This window comes from Mustela erminea, chromosome 10 (assembly GCF_009829155.1).
Source record: "Mustela erminea isolate mMusErm1 chromosome 10, mMusErm1.Pri, whole genome shotgun sequence".
Lineage (NCBI taxonomy): Eukaryota > Metazoa > Chordata > Mammalia > Carnivora > Mustelidae > Mustela > Mustela erminea.
In genome coordinates, this window is record NC_045623.1 from 102,488,119 (window position 1) to 102,511,985 (window position 23,867).

A 23,867-nucleotide genomic window follows, 5' to 3' on the forward strand; every position below is an offset into this window, starting at 1 on the left:
CCCTGGAGGGGCACTAATGCCAGTGGGGGATTCTTCTAGTACATTGCTGTCTGCTGTGTGCCAGCACTGACCATCCTGGAGCCTCACAAAACTGAGTGAGCTGCCAGGGTGCGGCTCCCCGTCTCACACCCATGAGCAAAGCTGTGCTCAGTGCAGCACAGAGACGGGCCCCATGTCAGAAGGCTAATTGGAGGGTCAGGATTCTCGTTCGAATTCCAGTACTCTTCCCGCTTTTTTTTTTTTTTTTTTAAAGATTTTATTTATTTATTAGAGAAAGCACACGCACAAACTGGGGAGAAGAGCAGAGGCAGAGGGAGAAGCAGACCCCCTGCCAATCAGGGAGCCCGATGCGGGGCTCGATCCCAGGACCCCAGGATCATGACTGATAATGACTGAGCCACCGGGTTCCCAGTGATCTTCCCACTTTCAGGTGTTTTCTCTTGGGTCCACACACTCTTCCTTCTGCATCCAGATCACTGGTTTTGTTACACCAACCTAAGAAGTGGGAGTCAGCTCGAACTGGAAAAGTCCTCCTGTGCCTACAGCATAACTGCCGAAAGATTTCTGATCGCGGGCACAGTGCTGATGGTGTAAGCCAAGTAAACAGCCCTGCGAGCACTGTACAGTGAGCCCAGCGGTAAAGGGAGCCTGGATTCCAGGAACAGTGGTACCTCTACTCACCAGTCCTAACATCATCTCCACCTTTGCCCCGCTGAGTTAAAAAATACTGTCTTTAGTGATGTGTGTCCGATCCACAGGAAAGCTCTCGTTGGCTGGCCTGGGTGTCGGGGCTGGTATGCTATGCTAGAAACCAATCCACCAACCCTCTTGGCTGCGTAGAATAATGGGGAAAGTACTGTAGGCTTGGCGGGAACCAAGCCCACTGTTGAAAGGGTTAAATGAAGCAGTGTCTGAGGAGGAGCCCAGTGCCTTGCTCAGGCTGGAGAGCAGGTTCCCTTATTCCCCCCAGGGGTGGGGCAGGAGCAAAGACAGAGCTGCGTGAGGGGGCCCCCAGCTATGGATCCATACAGCAAAGACCTTAGTCTGCAAACTCGGGCCCAAAATGCGTAGAGCTTGCAGCCGCAAACACATTCTACTGCCCACAGTGCCATTCACCTTCCCTGCGCTGCTGTGCCTCCAGGCCTTCTAAAATAGAAACGTAGCAGCCAGCAATATGTCTAAAAATAGGAGAGAGCGAGCGGGGCAGCCTGTTCCTACGGTGGGAGAAAAGAACGTCAGAGGAAGCAGCCGGGACTACTGAACTCTGCATTAGCCGTATTCCATTCTTTCAGCTCAAGTCAAATGTCGGTCCCCATTAGGCAATTGGCTTTGACAGGAGCTGTGCTAATTACCACTTACCAACCTTTAATTTCTGGGGAAAAGCAAAAGGGAAAAAAAACTAATGGGTTTTTCATTTTCCAGAGAGAAAGGGATAAAATAATAGCAGTCTGGGAAAAGAAAACCTTCATTAATTACAAAAATGATTAATGTGCCTTTACTAACCAGATTGTTTAGCTCTTTTATTTCTTAGCCATCCACTCAATTTTTTCTTTTGTTCTTTTTTGGGGGGGGCGCTTCAGGGTTTTTCCTCCATTCTATTATATTTGTAGGGTTTTGCCTTAAAATATCTTGCTGTGTCTTTTTTTCTTTTTTTCTTTTTTTAAAGATTTTATCCATTTATTTTTGTGTGAGAGAGAGAGAGCGAGCAAGCGCGAGTGTGGGGAGGAGCAGAGGGAGACGCAGGCTCCCCACTGATCAGGAAACCCGATATGGGACTCGATCCCAGGACTCTGGGATCACGACCTGAGCTGAAGGCAGATGCTTAAGGGTCTGAGTCACCCAGGCGCCCACTTGCTGTGTCTTGCATTACGTGAAGTTTTTAAGGACTTTATAAGTGGTATTTCTCAACATCCAGCCACTGCGTGAGTCCTCTGACGGTGGGGTCCTCCGTCCCACTGGAAGGCTTCCAATGACGGGGATAGACTCATTCCCAGGAAATGCACTGAATTTTCGGATTGCAGAACCTCAGAGTTCACTGTTTGCTCAAACTAAATCAGAACACACTTTGTAGGGGTGCCCAGCTGGCTCTGTCAGTATAGAACATGTTACTCTGGACCTCAGGGTTGTGAGTTCAAGCCCCATGCAGGTTGTAGGGATTACTCAAAAATAAAATCTTTTTTTTAAGAAGAGCACACTTGGGCGCCCGGGTGGCTCGGTGGGTTAAGTCTCTGCCTTCGGCTCAGGTCATGATCTCAGGGTCCTGGGATTGAGTCCTATATCAGGCTCTCTGCTCGGCAGGGAGCCTTCTTCCCCCTCTCTCTGCCTGCCTCTCTGTCTGCTTGTGATTTCTCTCTCTGTGTGTGTCAAATAAATAAATAAAATCTTTAAAAAAAAAAAAAAAGAGCACACTTTGCAATTACGAGGAAATGAACCAACAGGTTAATGGACAGATAGTGGATTTTCCTCAGCATTTCCCAACAGTTGTCTAAGAACTATCACCAAAATGTAGCTTTTCCTCCAGTTTACCATTATTTTAACAAGACAAGCACTGTATTTTTGATCCCTTAACTAATTATAAGTGGAAAAGATAAATCAGTGTTACTTTTATTAGTGTTACGACAAGCTAGAAATGGTAGCCCAGCTGCCCGTTGCCTCTTCCTTTCTCATCTAGAAACTGAAATTTTCCTTCTTTTTAAAACCTACCTAACTCTTCCTCTTCTGATTTGTTCAAAATGGAACCCAGAGGCTCCCGGCTGGCTCAGTTGGCAGAAGGTGCGACTCTTGATCTCAAGAGTTTGAGCCCCACACTAGCTGTAGAGGTTATTGAAATAAACTTTTTAAAAATGGAACCCATAGCGCTACTGAAGAAGCTGGTATTAGGGTGTGGGTGATCCCTTCAGCAGGTGCTACTACATCAAGTTTTTTAAGTGTCTCCCATGAGCCTATTGGTCTGAGTTTCCTAAAGCCTAGCATGGTTTGCCATCAGTCCTGAAGTAGGGCTACTAGGAAGGATTTCTGTCGAGTGTTCGTGTCACACTGAATTCTTTCTCAGCAGTTAAGGATCCATTCTGGTGCCAAATATTAGAAATAAATGCAAGAGGGGCGCCTGGGTGGCTTCGTCAGTTGAACGTATGACTCTTGATTTCAGCCCATGATATGATCTCAGGGTCGTGGGATCGAGCCCCGCATTGGGCTCTGCCCACAGCATGGAGTCTGCTTGAGATTCTCTCTCTCCCCCTCTGCCCTTAACCCCTTCTCTCTCTCAAATAACAAGTTTTTAAAAAAAGAAGCACGCAAGAACGAATTACAAGCTGTCCAGGTGCCGACGACCACATCTACATACTTGTCCGTGTGGAGCTACACAAAGGTATACTTCGAGAAAAGTCTACGCGAAACCTGATGGTAGAAAGTTGCCCTAATATACCCACTTCACCCTAATGTATTCATCACGAGCATATGAATCTAGCCTACCATGCAGTTGCGGCCAGTTAACGTTTTATTAAGCCCCGGAACCAAATAAGGTAAGCTTAGACTTGACAGATGTCCTGCCAGTCTCATTAACATAGCCTCATTATCCTTCAGATATTACTTAGTTCAAAGTTAAAAGTCCCCAATCCTAAGGACTCTGTACGTATGACCCCAGTTGAAACTGAAAAACAATGAGCAGGCTATTTCTTCTAGAAAAATCTTAAAAGACCAAGTTCTGAAGGTTAGCTGGCCCTTCAGGCCGGCATCCTGCACCAGGGCACTGACCCAATTACCGGTCTTTTAAAGCTGCTGTGTTTGGAAGTGCGGGTGCTATTAAGGCTCCTCGAACACATTATACTTTACTCAGCTCCTAATTATGAACACGAGCTCAGCGCCGCAGAAAACAGAACGGAACGGTCAGCAGTCCTTCTCCACGCCTGCTCCCCTGGTGTCCAGAGAAAAGACGATGACGATGCTCCTCCAGCCAGCCTTTGCCAAGCTTCCTCATGTCAGACCCCCAGAAACTTCCCGTAACTCCACGTAGCTTCAAAGTTTAGCATCTAAATACCATCATCCTGGAAGTTTCCGTTAGAGTCTGTCATTCAAGAGCCATAAACGATACACAGAATCAAGCAAGGACGTTGGGGCTATGGGGAGAATAAAGACCTGATTGGGGGTTTAGAAACTGACTTGTTCACCCATCATTTCACTGGACCAGCCCCAAATCCCAGTCCGCGTGCGGTTTGACAGCTGCTCGGCCTCATATCACAGAAAAAGAAACCCCCCTCCTGTGTAGCCATCACTCATTGTCCCTTCTGTGGAAATTACTGAGGATCGGGAAAATATCACAATTATGCATGTAACGATATCAATACATATATGAATCTGGGGGGCTCAGTCGGTGAAGCGTCTGCCTTCGGCTCAGGTCATGATCCCGGGGTCCTGGGATCAAGTCTCGCATCGAGCTCCCTGCTCTGTGCTTCTCCCTCTGCCTGCCGCTCCTCCCGCTTGTGTGTCCGCTCTGTCTTACATAAATAAATATATTAAAAAAAAAATACATGTATGCATCTGTCACGGAGCAAAGCCTGGACCCTGTGATCCTGATAGTCTGGAATTAGAAGTTGAGGCAATCAGGCCAGACAGCAGCCCTGCTGTGTATTTGGTTTGAAATAAGGCCTTGGAACAAACAGACTTCATTCTTCAAGACGCAAATGTAGAAGCTCTGATCCATGAAAGAACTGTAACAAATTAAAATTAAGTTGCTAATGAAAACCAGTGTGGGTATTTTATCAGAGCAGGTTTGAATGGAACTCTTCTTCTAAGTATGTGAACAGGAGATCATGCTTGAGAGCATGACATTTGTTTTTAAATTGGTTTTTGCCGAAACACAAGAAGTAATTATTTTGCCCTTGGAGCACAATGTTAAAAATTTGCCTGTAATATGAGGGAAATATTTTTTAAAATTAGACAATTTCTATGAAAACAAACTGAGTAAGATGTCATTCTGGATTCCTAAATATGTCACCTTTAGCTGTTTTAAATCAAAGGAAGGGAGAAAAAGGAAGACCTTCCAAGCACATAACGAAGGTGGAAAGAAAGCCCAGTGGGTCCCCTACAGCAGAAAACATGAAAATCTTTATCAAAATGTTCACTTTGGGGAGCGCCCTCCTGGATCAGTCAGTGGAGCACAGGACTCTTGATCTTGGGAGTTCTGAGTTCAAGCCTAACGTTGGGTGTGGCAATTACTAAAAATAAAATACATTTTTTAAAGATTTTTATTTTTTTGACAGAGATCACAAGTAGGCAGAGAGGCAGGCACAGAGAGAGAGAGGAAAGCAGGCTCCCCGCCAAGCAGGGAGCCCGATGCGGGGCTCGATCCCAGGACCCTGAGATCATGACCTGAGCCGAAGGCAGAGGTTTTAACCCACTGAGCCACCCAGGTGCCCCTAAAAATAAAATATTTTAAGATATAAATAAATAAATAAAACTTTTCATACTACTCGGGAAGTAGAAGAAAGATCACAGCTGTTAATACATTTTATTCAGATGGTTCGTTACACTCCTTTGCGTGAGCGATCGGGGGTGGAGTTTTATTTGCAGGAGGAGAAGGTCTTCCAGAAGAAATCCTTGCAGGGTGTCTTCTCCCGCAGTGACCACTGAGGGGGTGGGACCTCCTGTCGCTTGGCCGCCTCCCCGACTCCCCCTCCTGTGAAGGGAGCTGCACCCGCCTGGGACACCCACTGGTACCACCCAGACAGGAAAGTCAAGAGGCTGTTTTTCTTCATTTCCATCCCTTCCAGCAGATGCTTTTAAAAAGAAGCAGAGAACAAAGGAAAGAAAAATAATCAACCATCTGGTTCAGCCAGCATTAAAAGATCCATAATTCCTTCCTTTAAAAAAAAAAAAAGATGTTTCAAAAGAATAAATCACATTTCCATTTAAAGGATGAGAAAGTTAAAAAATAAAGGATGAAGAACTCAAGAGAACACTTTAATGAAATAGTTCTAATTAGAGAAGGAAAAGTTAAGAATTTTCAAAGAAAACAAATGGCTTGTTTGGCCCATAATCTTGGCCGAGGTCCTTCATTAGAAGAGGTCAGGAAATCTATCATTTTCCCCGCCGCCAAGACCGCCACCAAGCCCGGTCTGACTCCTGGATGTCCACAAATTACTCTTTGAGACAGATCAGATTGAGACGTGATATTCCCCTCTTTCAAATTCCTTAGAAAGCTTCTAGGAGTAACCTGATGATAAATGACTTGTCTGAAACTCATCTGGTAATTTTAGAGAAAAATCCATTTTTAATGGCCAACTTTATGTACTCTTTCTTGGAACTTTTTCAAAATGGGGGGGAAAAAAGAGAGAAAAATAAATCACCTTACAAAGTCACGAATTCTCACAACAGAAACTGTAATGATGTCAATGAATCTGAGCCAGTGAGAAGAGTCCCATACCTATAAATTAAGATTCTAGAAGCATGTGTGAATAATGCGGGCCGTTTCAAAGATGACGCGACGGAGATGGCCCGGCAGGGAGGGTCCCCTTGAGTGTCTGAGCTCTCTGCAGGTTGCTGGGACCTCCGAAGGTAAACGAGAACCCGTGGTCTAAGAGGGGACATCCCGGGCCCCGGGGACAGCTGAAGGGCACACGGCAAGGGTCAGCCCTGCCTGCTGACTGTCCTACACACACTCGGCCCTGGAGACGGGGGCGATCCAAGGAGGCCAAGGAACGAGCCGCCCAGAAAGCGGGCTCACCTGCCCGTCGCGCTTCTCACCTGGTCGTCGTGTCCCTTGAGGCCACCTACCAGGGGCAGGGCCGCCGGGGCTGTGGCCCCCGACAGCAGCAGCAGCAGCAAGCAGAGAGGTGGCGGCATTCTGAGGGCTGAAGCTCTGGGGCCGCTCCTCTTGGGCAGCCCTGAAGTTGGTGTTTTGTGCACTTGGGTCTCGTGGAGGGGTGGGGTGCGGGGGGGGGGGGCATTTTAATTAAGCTCCACCTGCAGCTGTGTTTCGGGTCTCTGTGCCTGTCAAAAGCCTGTGCCCCCGCTTCCCTCACACTCAGGCAGTGACGCACCTGCCGAAGCCATCAGTCCATAAAAGCACTTTTGGAACAGAGTTAACCCCTTCATTAAAGCCGCCGACGGTGGCGCCAGTTGGGAGCGGAGCTGCTGACTTGGCGGGACACGTGCGCTGGCCCCCCGCGGCCCCGCTTCCTCGCGACCACGCGCGCCGGCGGCAGGAAGCGGGAGCACAAAGCCAAGTGATTTCACACAATAGAAAATCAGCCGCGGCTGAGGAGCCGAGGAGCCGAAATTCCGCCCACGTGAGGTGTGACAGGATCCGCCGTGGGCCGACGAGAGGAGGGGGCCTGCGGGGGTGCAGGGAGGTGCTCGGAGCACCCGGCGGTTGTCCCCAACCGCAGGCAGGGAGGCTGCAAACCCAGACGCGAGGGCAGCAGGTGCCGGAGTGCGGGGGCCTGCCCCGGAGGGACCTGCTACTTCCGACTCGATGCCCTGCACTTGACCGGCTCTCCCGGGAAGGCCAGAGCATGGAGTCCTCCTCTGCGCCGCCTGCGGGGACTTCCCCTTCCCTGGCCCCGGTTTGAGAATTCCACAGGCAAATGCACAGACTGTCTTCATCCAACTGAGACAGCTGGTAAACTGAGTCACTGGCCACAGACCTGCCACACGGGCCAGCAGCCACAGCCAGGTTCCAAGTGGAAGAGTGAAGCCACCGAGGGGACGGCTCTCTCCAAAAGTGAAGACGGACGGACCCTCTCAGTTTTCCAGAGTCCTGGTTCACACCCCTGCCCCCCGGGAAATTTCCATCTTCAAGCCCAGCTCTGCAGGGGCTTGTGGCAACTCTAGGCCAAATGGGCGTGGCCCAAGGAGTCGTGGGTCATCACCACAGGCTGCTTGGTCCTTTCTTTCCATACGAAAATAATGTGGTTTTTTTGCCTAAGAAAATTCCCACAAATGGTATTAAAAATTGAGATTTTTTTTAATTCAATAGATTCCATGCCCAGCATGGGACTTGAACTCATGACCGTGAGATCAAGGATCCCTTCCTCTACTGACTAAGGCTGCCGGGTGTCCCCCAGATGGAGAGATTTTACAGATGAGAAATTCACAGCAGCTCAGCCTGCTTCCTCTTGCCGAATTTACTGGACGGACTTCTTGGACACTCTGAGCACCTGGCACGCATCCACAGAACTGCGCAGGACCCACGCCGCCCACGCCAGAGGGGCCGGGAGAGCCTAGCCAGGGGGTAGCACCCACAGCCCACGAACGGAAGCACGGCTCCAGCGCGATGGGAGTGTGCCGGGGAGGGTGGGTGCCACGGGGGGAGGAAGGCCACGTGCCCTCTCATTACGGGCTGCCTTTAAGCCAGCGGCCACCGGTCTTGGTCCTTCGAGGAGAGGGCTGAAGGTTTGGCTCCTGGCCTCTCTGTGGCCTGTTGCCTTATCTGTAAAATGGGGCTACAAAAAGACAGTACCTTCTTACCTCCTCAGAGAGCTGTTGTGAGGACCAACAACTGTCCCGCCTGTGAAGACCCCAGCCCACGCGGAGCCCACAAGAGGCACGGACATCGGGCAGCGCTAAGAGGACGACATCCTCCATCCTTCTCCACGTGGGAGTCCCCCCCCCCCGACAAGAGCCGAGCAACCCAAGCGCTCCCACTTACTCCACCAGCACATCTTACACGCCGGGGTCCGGGTATCCTGGGTGCCTGCCGCGAGCCCCACACTGCACAAGGCGCCCAACCTCACCTCTCCGGCCCAGAGCCTGCCCTCCGGAAGCTGATAACCTAAGGTTTTAGGCAAGAACATGTTCCTGGAAAGATGTCAAAAGGGAACTTCTGATTAGAAGGAGCTCAGTCCTGAATTATTTTAAACAAGAGTGCTCCTTCTAAAGGTCCAAATGGAACCGAGAAAGTTTGAGGGTGGAATTTTTCTCTTAAGTACAGAAGAAACCTAAGAGCGAGCGTCCTGTCACCAGAAGGGCTCTTGTCCCTGGAGAATGTTGCCGGAGTTCCCAGGTGGTGGGGAACCTGGACTAAAGGACCCCGAGGGGCTCTTTAGAAATTCCACAGTTCAGGGGCGCCTGGGTGGCTCAGTGGGTTAAAGCCTCTTCTTTCGGCTCAGGTCATGATGCCAGAGTCCTGGGATCGAGCCCCGCATCGGGCTCTCTGCTCAGCGGGGAGCCTGCTTCCTCCTCTCTCTCTGCCTGCCTCTCTGCCTACTTGTGATCTCTATCTGTCAAATAAATAAATTAAAAAAAAAAAAAAGAAATTCCACAGTTCAGTAAAGGAAGAAACATGTCCCAGTGGAGGTTTTCTGTGCCTTACAGGTTTTATTATTTTTTATTTAAAGATTTTATTTATTTATTTGACAGATCACAAGTAGGCAGAGAGAGAGGAGGAAGCAGGCTCCCCACTGAGCAGAGATCCTGATGCGGGGCTCCATCCCAAGATCCTGGGATCATGATCTGAGCTGAAGGCAGAGGCTTAAACCACTGAGCCACCCAGGAGCCCCTGGACCTTACAGGTTTTAAAGCCTCGGCTGTGCTTGAGCCCGCGCAGACCTCTCCCGGCGCATTCCAGCTGCCGCTGTGTGCAGAAAGGGAGGCTTTCAGTTCCCGGACTCCGCTGAATTTCAGTAATAACACGTCACCAGCGGCCCTTTATTTCAAGTGCTTCAAGAAAACTGGTCTAACAAGAAGACAGCAAGTATTATAAACGGAAGTTGCCCCCATCTATGTGACCAGGACACATTCCTTCCAAAGACACCCACTTCCTTATCTGGTTCATCGCCTGGTAAAGGGTTAATAGGTTCAAGTTTAGGGGAGCTTCTAGGACTCTGAGGAAGCCAGCCCGCAGAGGCAGGGCCCTCCATAAGTCCATTCTGCCATCTGTCCCCAAAGACGGAATCACACAGAATGATCACTATGGACATTCCAGAGTGAGCGAAACCCCACGTGGAGCATATGGGGGCAGGGGGGAGGCCGCTTCAGAGAACCCAGGAAAGGGAGTCGGCTCTTCCTCGCAGAGCCTGACCCCTCCTGTGCTACAAGCCATGAAAAACGCGTTGTAAGCCTTCTCATCTGAAGTATAAACAGGACATGAGGGGGACTCAGTGGGTGAAGCATCTCCCTTCAGCTCAGGTCATGATCTGGGGTGTGCTGGGATCGAGCCCCACATCGGGCTCCCAGCTCCTCGGGGAGTTTGCCCCTCCCTCTCCTCCCCTCCCCTCCCCTTATGTGCGCGCGCGCTCTCTCTCTCTCTCTCTCTCAAATAAATGAAATCTTCAAAAACATCATCATACATAAATGTGCAAATACACCAAAAGATAACATGAACATCAAGTCGAATTTCCGACCTGGCTAGAAAACTTCACCGACGTACCCAGGCCAGGGCCAGGGTCCCCCCCGCCATCCGCTCCCCCCCGCCCTGTAACCAGACACGGGACCCCCATGGCACCCAGAGTTCTCCACTTCCAGTCCCGTGGATGCGGAGTTCAGAGAGCTATGGAAGCCATCAAAACGAGACCCCCAACAGCGGCCCTCCTCATTCCCTCTGTCACGCACGCCCTATCTCGCGGATGAGAAGACAGGGCTACAGGGAGTCACACCGCCACTGGAGTCGCGAGACCCGGAGGTCCATCCCTGTCTGTGGCCCTGCGGCAAGTCTGCCGTGTCTGGCCGCGTCAGGCTGCCCGCGTCGCCTGATGCGGACGTACAGAGCCAACCCGGCAAGGAAGCTGCGCCATCCGGATCTCGGCGGGAGCAGGACGTTCAGGACAGAAGCTTTAGGATTCCCTTCTCTCACCCGGTGTGACACTTGACACAGTGTGACTGTGAAGATTGTGTTCGGGGCCCTCCTGTGCCCACAGCTTATGTGTCCCCTCGAGAGCCAACTGTTGTGGGGTGTCTTTTGCTGATCTGTATCTGTTCTATCCAGAACACCTGTCCTGTTCTCTCGCCCCCTCCTTGGGCGTGAGCACCCCCCAGGGTGAATACTGTCTCGACCAGTCAGCAGACCTGGGCAGCGCGCCCACCTCTTCAAGCCTCAGTGTGCACATCAGTAAAGTGGGGAGAATCAGACCCACCCCGTAAGGCTGTGAGGGAGCACGGAGGTGCTATGCGGAGCCCCGGGGAAGCCTAGCCCAGAGAAGGCTCCCGAATGCAGTCCCATTCCTTATCCCTCCTGCCCCAGCAGGCACGGGCATGCCCTGGGCGCCCCTGACACCCCGCAGAGGAGACAGCAAGACTGCAAGCTCCGGCCCTCACAGACCGAACCAGAGCGCCACACATAGAAGTGTTGGCGAATGGAGGTTTTCCTCTCAAGCAAAGTCTTCGCCCCATAGAACCACAGTTAAACTACAAGATGGCCAGAGAAAAGTGGCATAAGCTGTTTCTGGAGAAAAATCACCTTTAAAAATGGACATTTTCCAAACGTGCACCTGTGAAAGTCCCATTTACCTCCTGGTCACACGTGATGCAGGCTTAAATACCACACCGGCGAGCGACGGAACTAACAAAACAGCTTTAAGGATAAGTTTGAATAAAGAATAAAGAAGATGTTTGCTTGAAAAAGTCGAGCACATGGCACTGTGGCCACCACTTGATGGACGACGCCAGTGACCACTTGGGCCCCTGTGCTGGCACGGGGGGGACACACGGAGCCTTCCGCTCGAGCGTCTCCCACTTGGACACTAGCTTTTGCAGCCAATGACTCAGAGAGCCAGCCCAGAAAGCCTCTTAGCCTTTTATTTTAATCTCTACTGATCCCTTCGAAAATCCCTTTGTGGCAGCGCTGCTCCCTGCTGCACCCCCTGCTGGAGGCCGTGTCTGCCGGTGGCCACAGGGTCAAGAATCGTCCTTGCCGGCAGCTGCGGCCGCACCCACTGATTTTGTGTTGTCATCCTCTAGCTTCTTCTTCTTCTTTGTTTTTTGTTCTGTGTTAAACTGAGTGAGCTCTTCGTTTTTCTCTGTGATGTATTTTAGCTGCCAAAAAAAAAAAAAATTAAAGAATTACATTTTGGCTGGTTGTGAAGCCACTGTATAAGCCTAGGAGAGGGGAAGGGAGTCTCACCCCTCCTAACCACCCCTATCCAAAGAATTCGGGTGGAAAACCCTGGGTTACATTCCTCAGAGTGAAACAGAACTTCCAATTTGTTTCTGGAAGCAGCAGTCAACTCCAGACATTAAGCGACAGCTGCCCACGCTGCTACCCAACAGGCAGGAGCTCCTCGAGTGCCCGGAAGAATTAAAATGTGGGGCGAGCAGAAGGCATGCCTGGCCTACGTATACTGCCAAGCCCCAGGACCATCCACACGCCCTCAGCGCATCCAGCTAGCATCGCGGAGCAGCTGGAGGGAAATACTCCAGTCCCGGCCATCGGGGAGAATTTTACGAAACTGTGTAAATTTTACCAACTCCACAACTCTGTCATGAAAAAAAAAATTAAAAGCCCAAAATAGAAACAGTATTTGGAAGTAAACATATGTCCAACACACAGGTAACTTCCCAGCTAATATTCTAAGATGACTGGCACTGCCCATTCCTTTGCAAAAGGCAGACCCGGCTCACCGAAGCTGGCCAGCTACCAGCCGTGACCCGCACAGAACGGCTGGAGAGAGTGAAGTATCTTCCCTGAGGACACACAGCACCGCCTGCCACCTTAGCTGTTTTCCTTAGAAATCACATCATCCTTAACCTTGACTTCTACTTTGGAGAGAGGGTATTAGAAAAAAGAGCCCAATGGAAGCAGCACCAGATTCTGGGCTAGACCGTCTGGGTTCGGCTACCCACCCGAGAGCTCCGGGTTTAGCTCTGCAAGGTTCTGGAACTCCACAAAATCGGGCTAATAAATTATGTTATGAAAAGTCCTCAGGGGGTGGTTATGAGGTTTAAATAATACATGTAAAATAATACCTACAAAAGCCCCCTGGTCAACTGTTACGCAACTACTGATTGAGCTCCTGCTGTATGCCAGGCCCTATTCTGGGCACTGCAGATGGAAGCAGAGGAGAGACAAAGGTTTGCCCTGGCGGCGCTCTCATGACGGGGAAGGGAACGGATCCTCACTGCCAGGATTAGACAAAGTCAGAAAACCTCGGCTGCCCTGGGTCTGGCCCGGGTCGCGGCCACTGGCCAGGGATGATCACAGCATCAGCTGGAAAATGAGGGTGTGGCCAAGACGACGTCTAGATTTCTCTGGAGAGATAGAAACCTGCTCAGTTTTCTGCCCATTCTGGCTGTGCGGACCCTTCCTCCATACCCGGCCATCAGAGCTGTGGGCGACGCAGCACAACTCTCCCACACGCTCTAGCCTGTGGCCTGTCTCTGACACCGTGCGCTGAATGAAACACAGGGCCAAAGTTTTGAGATATTACGAAAAAGGCAAATTATGAAATCTAGAGAGTGCTGATTAGAAAATTTCAAATTGGCTTAGCAAGATCCATCATAATGAAAGAGAGACTATAAATTGCGGGCGGGTCTGAATGGTTCAACCGTCTCTCGTTTTTAATGCAAGGTGCCCTGGGGAATCGCTTCATGGCTGGAAGTGATTAATTGGGAATAATGTATTCTGATGGGAAAGGGGAGTGAGGAAAGAAATCCATCTCTCACCAGTGAATTACTCCTCCTGGCTAAGAGCTTCACATCTTCGGTGTTAATTGTGCTTCTTTTCGCATGTCTGTAGAAAGGGCAGGAACAATTCACCCAAATGTTTAGTATCACTTCGAGTTTTGATGAAACCCAAAAGTTCATGGTCAGACTCCAAACTAGCAAGGATCTCTAAGTAGCTCATCTTTTTAGATTAAATTCATTAAGCAACAATGACATAAAAATGAGCAGAGTGACTTCGCCAAGACACTAATTAAATAAAGAGACCAAGGAAGCAGCAGCCCATCCGTCGTCCTCCACCCGAGGCCACGGGGGCGCGAGTGGGCACTTGCTTGGGCACAGCGGCCCCACGGAACACCGCAGGAAGCGCACGCGGCACGTCTGCGCACGCCTTTAGCGGAAAGAGAAAGTGGCACCGCACCTCACGGCACAAAGATCGCCTCTGCTTAAACCGATGTGAAGCAGAAGAACAAAGATCCCAAGACCCCGAAGCTCTTCTCCGAGGGCTGAATGACAGGAAGCAACTCAGGCAAACGTCCCCCCACACCACACCTCCCAGCAAGACCCAGCCGAGCTAGAACGAAGAACGTCCTTTCAACTGAGGACGGTGTCTTGCTCACAACTCGGACTCGAATTCTCATTCCGGGCCTCTTAACTTTGCTTTAAAAGGTAATTTCAGGGACGCCTGGGTGGCTCAGTTGGTTAGGCAGCTGCCTTCGGCTCGGGTCATGATCCCAGGGTCCTGGGATCGAGTCCCACATCGGGCTCCTTGCTCAGCAGGGAGCCTGCTTCTCCCTCTGCCTCTGCCTGCCTCTCTGTCTGCCTGTGCTCGCTCACGCTCTCTCCCTCTGTCTCTGAAAAATAAATAAAATCTTTAAAAAAAAAAAAAGGTAATTTCAGATAATAAGCTCTAGTGAATAATTTATTGCTCTAATTACACCATTTTTCAAAGGTTTTTATTTATTCACTTGAGAGAGAGAATGAGAGAGCATGAGCAGGGGGAAGGGGCAGAGGGAGAGAGAGAAGCAGACTCCCCGCCGAGCAGGGACACTGACATGGGACTCGATCCCAGGACTCCAGGATCATGACCTGAGCCACGCAGGCGCCCCTAATTACACCATTTCTTACTTCCGCCAAAAGTAAGTAGAACCTGCGCACAGGAATAAGTAGGCATCTTCGTAACCTCGATGACCGGTAGACTGGCCAACACAGTCCTCCTGACTATTTGTTCCGTTAAAGATAAAACTACAGAAATTACACTCCATAATTTGGCTCAACTAAACCATCACATCCCGCTAAATGTGCAGGTGGCCGTGTCCTCGCCTCACGACTGACAGCATCTGCCCGTGGTGACAGATTCCACTGCAGGAGACAACTTCTAATTAGCCATCCACAAGGCCCAGCAGAGAAGGGGAACAGTCAGAGGGGAGATCAGAGCCGCCACAGAGCAGGGGGCCAGGCCACAGACATACCGGGAGGGGGAGGGGGCGGTTAGGGGCCACAGACACAGCGTGGTCCCCAGACACACGCTCGGGCCACTCTGCTGGTTTTCATACTCTTCGCAAAGTGCCACAAAAGGAACAAGCAGGAGGAAGCAGCAGAGTGACCTGTTTGCAGAGTAAGGTTCGTTGATCTGTTCGCAAGGAAGTGTTTGGGAAACCACAAGGCCGAGCCTCTCCGCTACTCAGCTTGGTATGTGCCAGCTCTGCACCCCGCTTTAATGCCAGCGCCTCCCTAAACAGAGCGGCCCGCACATCAGACACTCTCTAAATCAAACCACCGACTCCAGAAAATTACCCAGGGGGAAAATTACAAAGCAGTTTTTCATGTAACACTTTTAGCAACACAGGTTTTAAAGACTATTCCCAAAATGTTCCTAGAATCTATTTACTGTCTCGTATCTATCTTCTTCAAAATGTGACATCTTTAACCCGTTAACGGTATCAGGTGACTGGAGATTTCAAAGCCAAGTAAAGGAAATTCGCAACTTAAATTGGGAAATGATTTTCCATAGTTTACAGGTGAACTGTATCAAATTCAAACCCCTTTCCTCATGGAAACAATGTTATAAATCCCCATTAGCTCCCCAGGCAGCTTACAAAGAGCCTTTAATACACAGCTGCCTGAAACAGCACTTCAGACTCCTTGCAGGACTCACAGTTCTAGAAGACAGTGGCCTCGGGGAAAACACGAAGCCACAGGATAAACAAAGCTTACCTTCTGGGAATATCAATTCTATTCCATGATAAACTTAATTTTTTTTTAAATTTTATTTATTTATTTGAGAGAGAACCAGCGAGACAGTGAGCATGAGCAGCGAGGAGAGGCAGAGGGGAAGCAGACTGCGCCCACTGAGCAGGGAGCCCGATGCGGGGCTTGAGCCCAGGACCCCAGGATCAGGCCCTGAGCCAAAGGCAGATGCTTAACGGACTGGGCCACCAGGAGCTCCCTTACCCCCACCTTGTGATAAACTTTAAAACAGGATTTTTTTTTTTATATGACAGCAAACTGAAGTATTATGAAAATAGACAAAGGACAAGTCTTCAAAGAAAATCCACAGTTGTGTTGGCTCAGGGTTCAGAGGGCAGGGGGAGCAGGAACAGCTCTGGAGGACACAGAGGGGAGGCATCTCTTAGTAAGCCTCTCCCTCTCCCACTTCGGCAACAGCACCAGCCAGCCTCCTTACACAGATCCCCTGACTTAGGTGATGCCCTTCCTAGCTTACAGTCCAAGCGACACACACCCCTCTGCCCCCACCCACCAAGCAGCCAGCAAAAGAAAATCAACCTCTTTATGCAATCATAAAACACCGAGTCCTGAAAGCTCAATGTATTACAATGCTAAATATTTCCAATTCCATTCTTATTTCTAGTATTTTTTACCGAAGCATCTAAAAACGCTTGTTGTCTTTTCCCACAGCAAACACAGAAAAGGCAGGTAAAGTCGTGACTGGGGGCTTCCTGCTGGCATCTACCAGGGAGAGGCCGGAGAGGCCCAGAAACGCGCTCCAATGCGCAGGACAGGCCCCACCGCAACCCGGAATGAGCCAGGCCAAAATGCCAGCGGTGCTGAGATGTAGAAACCCAGCTTGGTGCTGATCGACTCTATATTCAAACCAAATAATCACGAGCTTACATGTTTCATTTCTGTGCCACCCTTCGTAATAAACAGAATTTGTATTTTCCGAAAAAAGGAAAGACGTGGCAAGAGGGGTGACACATTGTAATCGCAGGGGACACGGTGGGGGAGGTAATGGGCGTCGCGTAAGGAGCCACCACCTGAATTTACAACGAAGAAATGGCAGGCGCTCTTAGTATCCCGTAATGTTATCTCACCCCTTTTGGCCAAGTTGGCGATGCTGAGCGGTTTTTAGGGATTCCTATACACAGGGACAGGAAAGATTTAGAGCCTGCCCTGAGACCCTACTGCTTTAATTCATTCAAAACACTCACCCCAGCAACAAAGTGCTGAGAGGAGCAAGGTGAAAGCTTGGGCTGCGGGAGAGGCTGGCACCGCCTCAGAGGTGGGAGCAAATTGGAAAGCGTTAGCCCTTCGCGGCCCCGTCACTCAAACTGCTCCGTAAAAGCAGTTCGTTGCGATTGTTTTCAATTACCTGAGATACTAATTGAAGAGAGGAGCATAAATCACATGTAAAAGCTCAAGGTTCCCCACTAAAAGCAAGTCACCCACTTCTCAAGGAGTGTGTCTCTTTGGTGACAGACGCCGCGAACCTGAGGCTGAGCGCAGTGGGTGCTGGTGCCGGCGGCTGGGTGCTGGGTGCTGGGCGCTGCCACACCGGGCACACGGCGCCCTGCGGGACACACACGCCCTGCGCGCTCCTACCCCTCGAGCTGTTCTTTGTTCCTTTTATTTATTTATTTATTTACTTACTTACTTACTTATTTATTTGACAGGCAGAGATCACAAGTAGGCGGAGAGGCAGGCAGAAAGAGAGGAGGAAGCAGGCTCCCTGCCAAGCAGAGAGCCCCATGTGGGCCTGATCCCAGGACCCTGGGATCATGACTTGAGCCGAAGGCAGAGGCTTTAACCCACTGAGCCACCCGGTGCCCCTCTTTGTTCCTTTTAAACCAGGAACTGAACAACTCTGCTTCTTTGACAAAAAGTACTCAGAAGAGATTTTAAAAACAAAAATGCCAAATCAAGTCTGAATGAATGTGATTAAAACAGATGTTCTATTCTTGCAGAATCACGATGAGGGATGAGCTTCCAATAAATCCACACACACACACACACACACACACACACACACAAAACCTGAAAGCTCTCCTGAAATGCACCAGCAGATGGAGAGAGCGAATAGGACGTCACCACATACGACATCAGACACGCAAGCTCTCTACCCACCTTGCAAACATTTCAAGGTCTTTGGCAAAAGTTTCTGAAAGAGAAAAAGAAGTACTTTAGCGATCTTCATGTCAATCTTATTTCGGAAGGTGGCAAAGTGCAACCTCAGCTCCCACAACACAGTGACTAATGCATCGAGCCCCTTCCGCGGCGGGAGGAGGCACTTTGGGTCACCCCATCCCTGGACAGGAGCTTTTCACTGGTTTTGGCTTTTTCTATCTTGGGAGCCTTTAGCCTGGTTTGTGTATTTTATTCATTATGACCTCCTTGTCATAATTGTGGTCATTGTGGCCACACCTCTCCTTCCATGAAACTAGTCCTTAGCTTTAAATTTTGCTACAAGTTAAGGCTTGAGAGGACATTCATTTCCCTGGATGTTGGGCAGATACCAAGGTCATAAGCTCAGCTGTCTTATGAACATGGCATGGGCGATATAAAAATGTTATAAAGCGATGAGATAAAAATGTAATGTCTATTACATTGTCTATTACAATATCATGTCTATTACACTAATGTTCCAGGTACTTTAAAACAGAAGAAATAAAAGGATTCATGCCCAGTGGTTAGGTATCAGAAGTAGATGTTTTCATAAAACATCTGAATCTTACAGCCAAGAAAAGGAATGTTTCATGAATAGTACCCAACGGTAATGTTCTCCACCTGTTGGTAGGACCAGCCACACGTTTTTCCCGGGCAAAGCTACTTGGGGGATTTCTATCCACAGAGAAGATGGCCCTGGCTTCATACCGCACTGGCGGAAGGTCAGCTCCGAGATCGCTGCGATGGTTTGTCTGCTGAAAGGCATCTCTCTGTCTGATGCGACCTCCTCGCAGAGACAACCAACAGTGTAGTGGACAGCTGCTTTCAGCCTCTGAAGCAAAAAAGCAAAATACTTCATGGGTGAGGTTGCAGATAAGAGCTCTCCACGTCTCTGAAAATTAAGACGGAGGAGAGGGTCTGCTCAGCCTAATTCCTTCAGCACTTTCCATAATGGCTGCGTGACTTTTCGAGTGTACTAATAAATTAGTGAGGCCCTCTGGAGTGTGACTTGGAGAAACATTACTTCCTTGCTAATGGTTATGATTTAGGTCAAGTAAAGATAAGGAATTACAATGGCAGGTCAGCGGGGAGAAAAGTGAGACTCGCACTTGCAAAATATCTGCATGACTTCACCCAGATATTCCACAAACACGCACCCTTTCCTACTGAGCAAAGGCATATGCTAGGTGTTTCGGAAACAATGAAAAACCAGACAAGAGTTACTGTAGTGAAATGCGAAAGGATCCCACCCCTCTGCTGCGTCTCTGCCAGCCTCAGGCCCGCATGCGACAAAGGACAAACACTCAGGACCATGCTGAGAAAGGCCTATGAGGACACCTCCTACCTTCTTTTGATTTGTTGGCTTGCTAGCCTTCCCTGTTCCTTACCAGGACCCTCACTGTTCCTTAGCAACCCTTTTAGATACTCAAGAACAGAGCTTTCCCTTGCAGAAGAGCAAAGAAGCAAAACAAAGCCAGGCCAAGATCTCAGTCTGCTGTCAACAAACTTACTGTGCCCCTGGATGTGCTCCTTCTCTATGCTAGAGACAGAACTGAACTGGACCGGGGGGGGGGGGCAGTTGAACCCCAACAGCATAAATTCTACTAGCACGTGTTCACAGCTGAGACCGGAGGAGGAGGAACTGCAGAAACACGGGTCCAGGACCCCCGGGGAAAGGCCAGAGAGATAAGCAAGGGCAATGACCTTTCTTAGTTTCAGATGTCAAAAGGTAAGTTGAGGCCTATGGTAGGAGAAGACAAAGAGGCCATCACCCTGGGAGGGATAAAAAGCCTCCCTGGTCATCTTTTTTATGTACAGGTGGGGGTGTCATTACAGGAACAGGACAGGGAGCCTTCTGAATGTTCCAGAAGTTTTCTGTCCCTCCTCCTTCTGCATGTTCCTGGACCGGGCCAAGTGCCTTCTTCAGTGATGCAGACAACACTGCACTTCAAGGCTGAACCCCTAGATCCTGAATGGCTCAAGGGCAGGACCCTGACAGTTTCGTTCCCTCCTGTCCACCCAGCGCCAAGAACAGCGGAGGAATGAGCGGCAGCCTGCTCGGCCCATCTCTGCAGCCTTACTCATTTCTTCAGGGAGCACCGACTGTCCACGGGAGGCCAGGCTCTGTACTAGGGTCTGAGAATACAAAACTGGAGAAGACAGCCCAGCTCTCAGAGCTGATCTCCCGGGACACCTTTACCACCAGTGGGCTCTTCAAAACCGTCCACGTCAGGAAAAGACGAAGAAGGTGGAGGAGAACCGTTCCAGGGAAGATCAGAGACAGGATGACTAAATTCAAGTTATGCCCCTTGACTGGATCCTGGATGAGAGAAAAAAGACCAGTAGGAGAAACAGCTTCGGGACAACTGGGGAACTGTGCGAACGGACAGAACGTCGGGCAAGAGGATTTTCCCAACAGTGAACTGCCTGAGTGTGGTACTGGAGGTCACGGACGAAAATGCACACCCCGTCACTGGGCGAGGCGTACGAAGGTACTAAAACTTAACGGGAAAGTGTGAAGATACCCGCAGTGAAATCGCCAGTGACTCAGAAAAAAAGAGCCAAGGAGGAAATGCAGCCAAGCGCTAGCAACGCGTGACTCCGGGTTCGAGGCACGCGGCTGCTGCGTGCACTAGTCCGCAACTTTTCCCGCAACCGTGCGCTTCCCGAGAGAAAGGCAGCCGGTGCGCAAACAGCTCCCGGGCACTGAGCTCATTCCCGGCTCTTCAGTTCACCCTCTTCGGGGCGGCCGCCCTGGTTCTTGCTTTTTACCTCCTCAGGGCGTTGCGGTTCGGTCTCGGGCCTCCGCGCCGGGCGCTGGTTCCTGGCGCTGCCCGCAACCGCCCTGGGAGGAGGTTCCGGTCGCTCGGCCGGGCGGGGGCAGAGCCGCGCGCCGCTCGGGCTGCGGGGCCGGGGCTGGGACCCACGCGGGAAGGAGCCGGCCGGCCATCGGGCTCGCACGCCGTCCCCGCGTCTGCAGGTCGGAGCGCGCACGTCCCGACGGCGACGAGCCGGGCCCCGCGCGGGGGGCTTCGCCGGGATCCCCTTTCGGGGCGCACACCGAGTCTTGAGAAGGCCGACCCGGCTGTCCCAGCCAGAAGGCGGCTTCCCTCCGCCCGACTCCAACCCGCGTTGCCCTGGAGACCGCCTCCCAGCAACCCCCGCGGCAGCCCAGCTGGCGCAAGCGCAGGCGGCCGGAGCGCGCTCTCCGCCCCCGGGAACGCGCCCCCAGGAGCGCGCGGCGGAGGCTTCGGGGGCTTTCCCTCTCCGGAAGCTCGACGCCGTCCTCCCCCAGCCCGGCGGGGACCCGACTTTCCCGTACCTGTTGGTAGGAGAATCGCTGCTGCTCCTCGGCCGCTCCGTCTTCCTCCTCCTCCATCACAGCAGGGCAGACCCCAGCAGGCGCGCGAGAGCAGAAGGAGGCGGTGGCCGGGAGCAGCGCGTCGTATTTCCCGCCGCGGCGCCGGGCGACGGGCCGCGCGGGGGGACAAAGCGCGAAGCTCCAGGTCGTCGCGCCGCGCGCGCCCTCTGGCGGCCGTTCCGGGAACGTTCCTTCGCGGTCCGGGGGCGGGGCCCGGCGGCGCAAAGCCATCTCCCCGCCGCGCTCGCCCCCCACCAGCTCCCCGCGGCTGGGTCCCTGGCTGGTGGCTTAGTCGAGCCGTCGGAAAGAACGCGTGTGTGCAGGGACAGCGTCGCCGGGCGGCACCCTTCCCTGTAAAAGGCGTGTGGCTCTAACTTTCGCCGGCCTTGCAGAATCCACCCCGTGTCCGTAACTGTGTCGCCAACAGCCGCGTTAGGACGTCAGTCTGCAGATATCTGCTGGATGACTGTCCCGTTCGGCAGCGCAGTCAATGAGTAGGTGACACAGCAGAGGCTCAGTCACTCATCAGCAGTCCTAGGGCCCCCAATTTAAAAGAAAAAAAGTAAGCTTTGCTCAACATAGGGCTCGAACTTAGGCGCCCAGAGACTTCATGCTGGTCCAGCTGAGCCAGCCAGGTGCTCCAGGGCCCCCAACTTTTTTTTTTTTAATGACTTATTTATTTTAAAGAGAGAGAGAGAGAGAGCGTGTACATGGGCAGAAGGAGAGGGAGAAAGCAGACACAGAGCCACGTGGAATCTGAGATCGTGCCCTGAAATCAGGAGTCGGAGCTCCACCTCCGGAGCCAACCTGGCGCCCCAGGGCCCCCAGTTTTTTAAAAGGCCTTTGACCTGGTTGTATATTTTTCTGGTGTCGCTGCAGTCATTAGGGAGCAGACACTGTCCTTAGGCCTCCGCACACTTAAGGCTTAGGGTTGTGTTCATTCCTGGTTACAGCGGGGCGTGAGCGATGAGAGCCGCTGCGGGTATTTCCAACCCCTTCCCAGTGCAGAGGAAATCGCCGGCCTTTCCCGACAAATACGGGAACTAAGGAAGAAAACCAGGGCGCTCGGGGTGTGCTCAATGGAGAGAACACACGGGCTACCTCCCCGCTTGCCATGTGTGTGGAGAAAGTCGGGGGCAGGGGAGAAGTTGCGGGGCAGAATCCCACAGGGATTTCCCTTTGACTCCTCACCTGCAAGCGGTCCACGTCTCTGCCAAATCCCACAGCGATCTGACACACACAGCTATGAGGGCCGGTTATTCGCCGAACCCAGAGATTTTATTCTTCAAAATATCTACAAAGGGTTCTTAGAAACACAAAGCTCTAACGTATTTTAATTGTCAGTTTATAGAATGATGACCTTAAGGGAGAGAAAACTTGCAGACAGACGGGTATGAACCCGAATAAACTTTGTTGTTTTTTTTAAAAAAGATCACATGCATCTGTATGGAGATGTGGGATACTTGAAAGGAATAAAAGAGCCAGAAGGACACGTGATAAACACAGCTGACTTCTGAGCAGTGAGTTGAGGAGAAGGCAGAGAAAGGCACTCAGATTTTCACTTCATATTTTCCTGTATTCCACATTTCTCAACGAGTGTGTGTGTGTTACAATTAAAGGTGAGCCCATCAGCCACCCCTGGTCTTCCTCTTCCACAGAAGTGCCCCCCAAGCCCTACAAGCGTGCAGATGGCTGAGACCAGAGAACCTCTTTTTGGAGGAATTGGCCTTCTGATCAATTTCCATTGAATCTGAGGTGACAGGTGCCTCCGGCCTCTTCTCTCTTGCTCCCTGAGAGAATCCCAGTGTCCAGTCTTCTGGGATGGTCCCCAGTGCCATGCAGGGTCAACCATGGGATGTCCCTGACATGCAGCCTCTGCCTTAGCAGGCCCAGTTCTGCCCGTCGGAAGCCACCCTGCTCTCCCTGCTCCCACTCTCTGGTCTCCAGCAGGAAAGAAGGGGGCCCCGGGGCCGGGGTGTGGAGTTGGCTGGGAGCAGGTGGGGAGCTCCAGCCCTAGGCCCAGACCTCAGGTTCAGAGTCCAGCCCCTGTCGCAAGCTTTGTGACCCAGGGCGAAGCACAGAACCTCTCCAAGCCCCAGTTCCTGCATTTATAAAGTGGGGACCCCAGTACTAACGTCAGAGAGTGGTTGTGAGGCCCAAATTGCACCTGAGTGCTCAAGAAATAGTCATGGTTATTTCCTGGGCCGTGTCTGTGCTTTGTACCTTGCATGTTACCCCATTTTAAAACAGCTGCTTGCCCGGGCGCCTGGGTGGCCCGGTCGGTTAGACGTCTTCTTCTTGATTTCAGCTCAGGTTGTGATCTTAAGATCATGAGACTGAGACCTGCATCCGGCTCCGCGCTAGGTGTGAAGTCCGCTTGGGATTCTCTCCCTCCTGCTCTGCTCACCCCGCCCTCTCTACAAAATACACACACACACAAACACACACACACACACACACATCTATCTATATGTATAAACAAATCAGTCGCTTCCCACGGCAAAAGGACATT

General features: G+C 51.2%; 2 protein-coding genes across 2 annotated transcripts; both read right to left on the reverse strand.

The window, feature by feature from the left end:
- Positions 1–5,427: 5,427 nt before the first annotated feature.
- LOC116566903 (cortistatin-like) lies at positions 5,428–7,242 on the reverse strand. The gene is made up of 2 exons (XM_032301557.1): positions 6,742–7,242; positions 5,428–5,774 (listed from the first exon to the last, which is right to left on the reverse strand). The coding sequence occupies exons 1-2, from the start codon at positions 6,838–6,840 to the stop codon at positions 5,559–5,561; spliced, it is 315 nt and encodes a 104-aa protein (XP_032157448.1). The 5' UTR covers positions 6,841–7,242; the 3' UTR covers positions 5,428–5,558.
- A 4,472-nt stretch (positions 7,243–11,714) lies between these two features.
- CENPS (centromere protein S) lies at positions 11,715–21,601 on the reverse strand. Its single transcript, XM_032301556.1, has 5 exons — positions 21,317–21,601; positions 18,703–18,826; positions 17,956–17,989; positions 13,594–13,660; positions 11,715–11,967 (listed from the first exon to the last, which is right to left on the reverse strand). Exons 1-5 carry the CDS (start codon positions 21,584–21,586, stop codon positions 11,830–11,832), a joined length of 633 nt encoding a protein of 210 aa, XP_032157447.1. The 5' UTR covers positions 21,587–21,601; the 3' UTR covers positions 11,715–11,829.
- Positions 21,602–23,867: the final 2,266 nt, after the last annotated feature.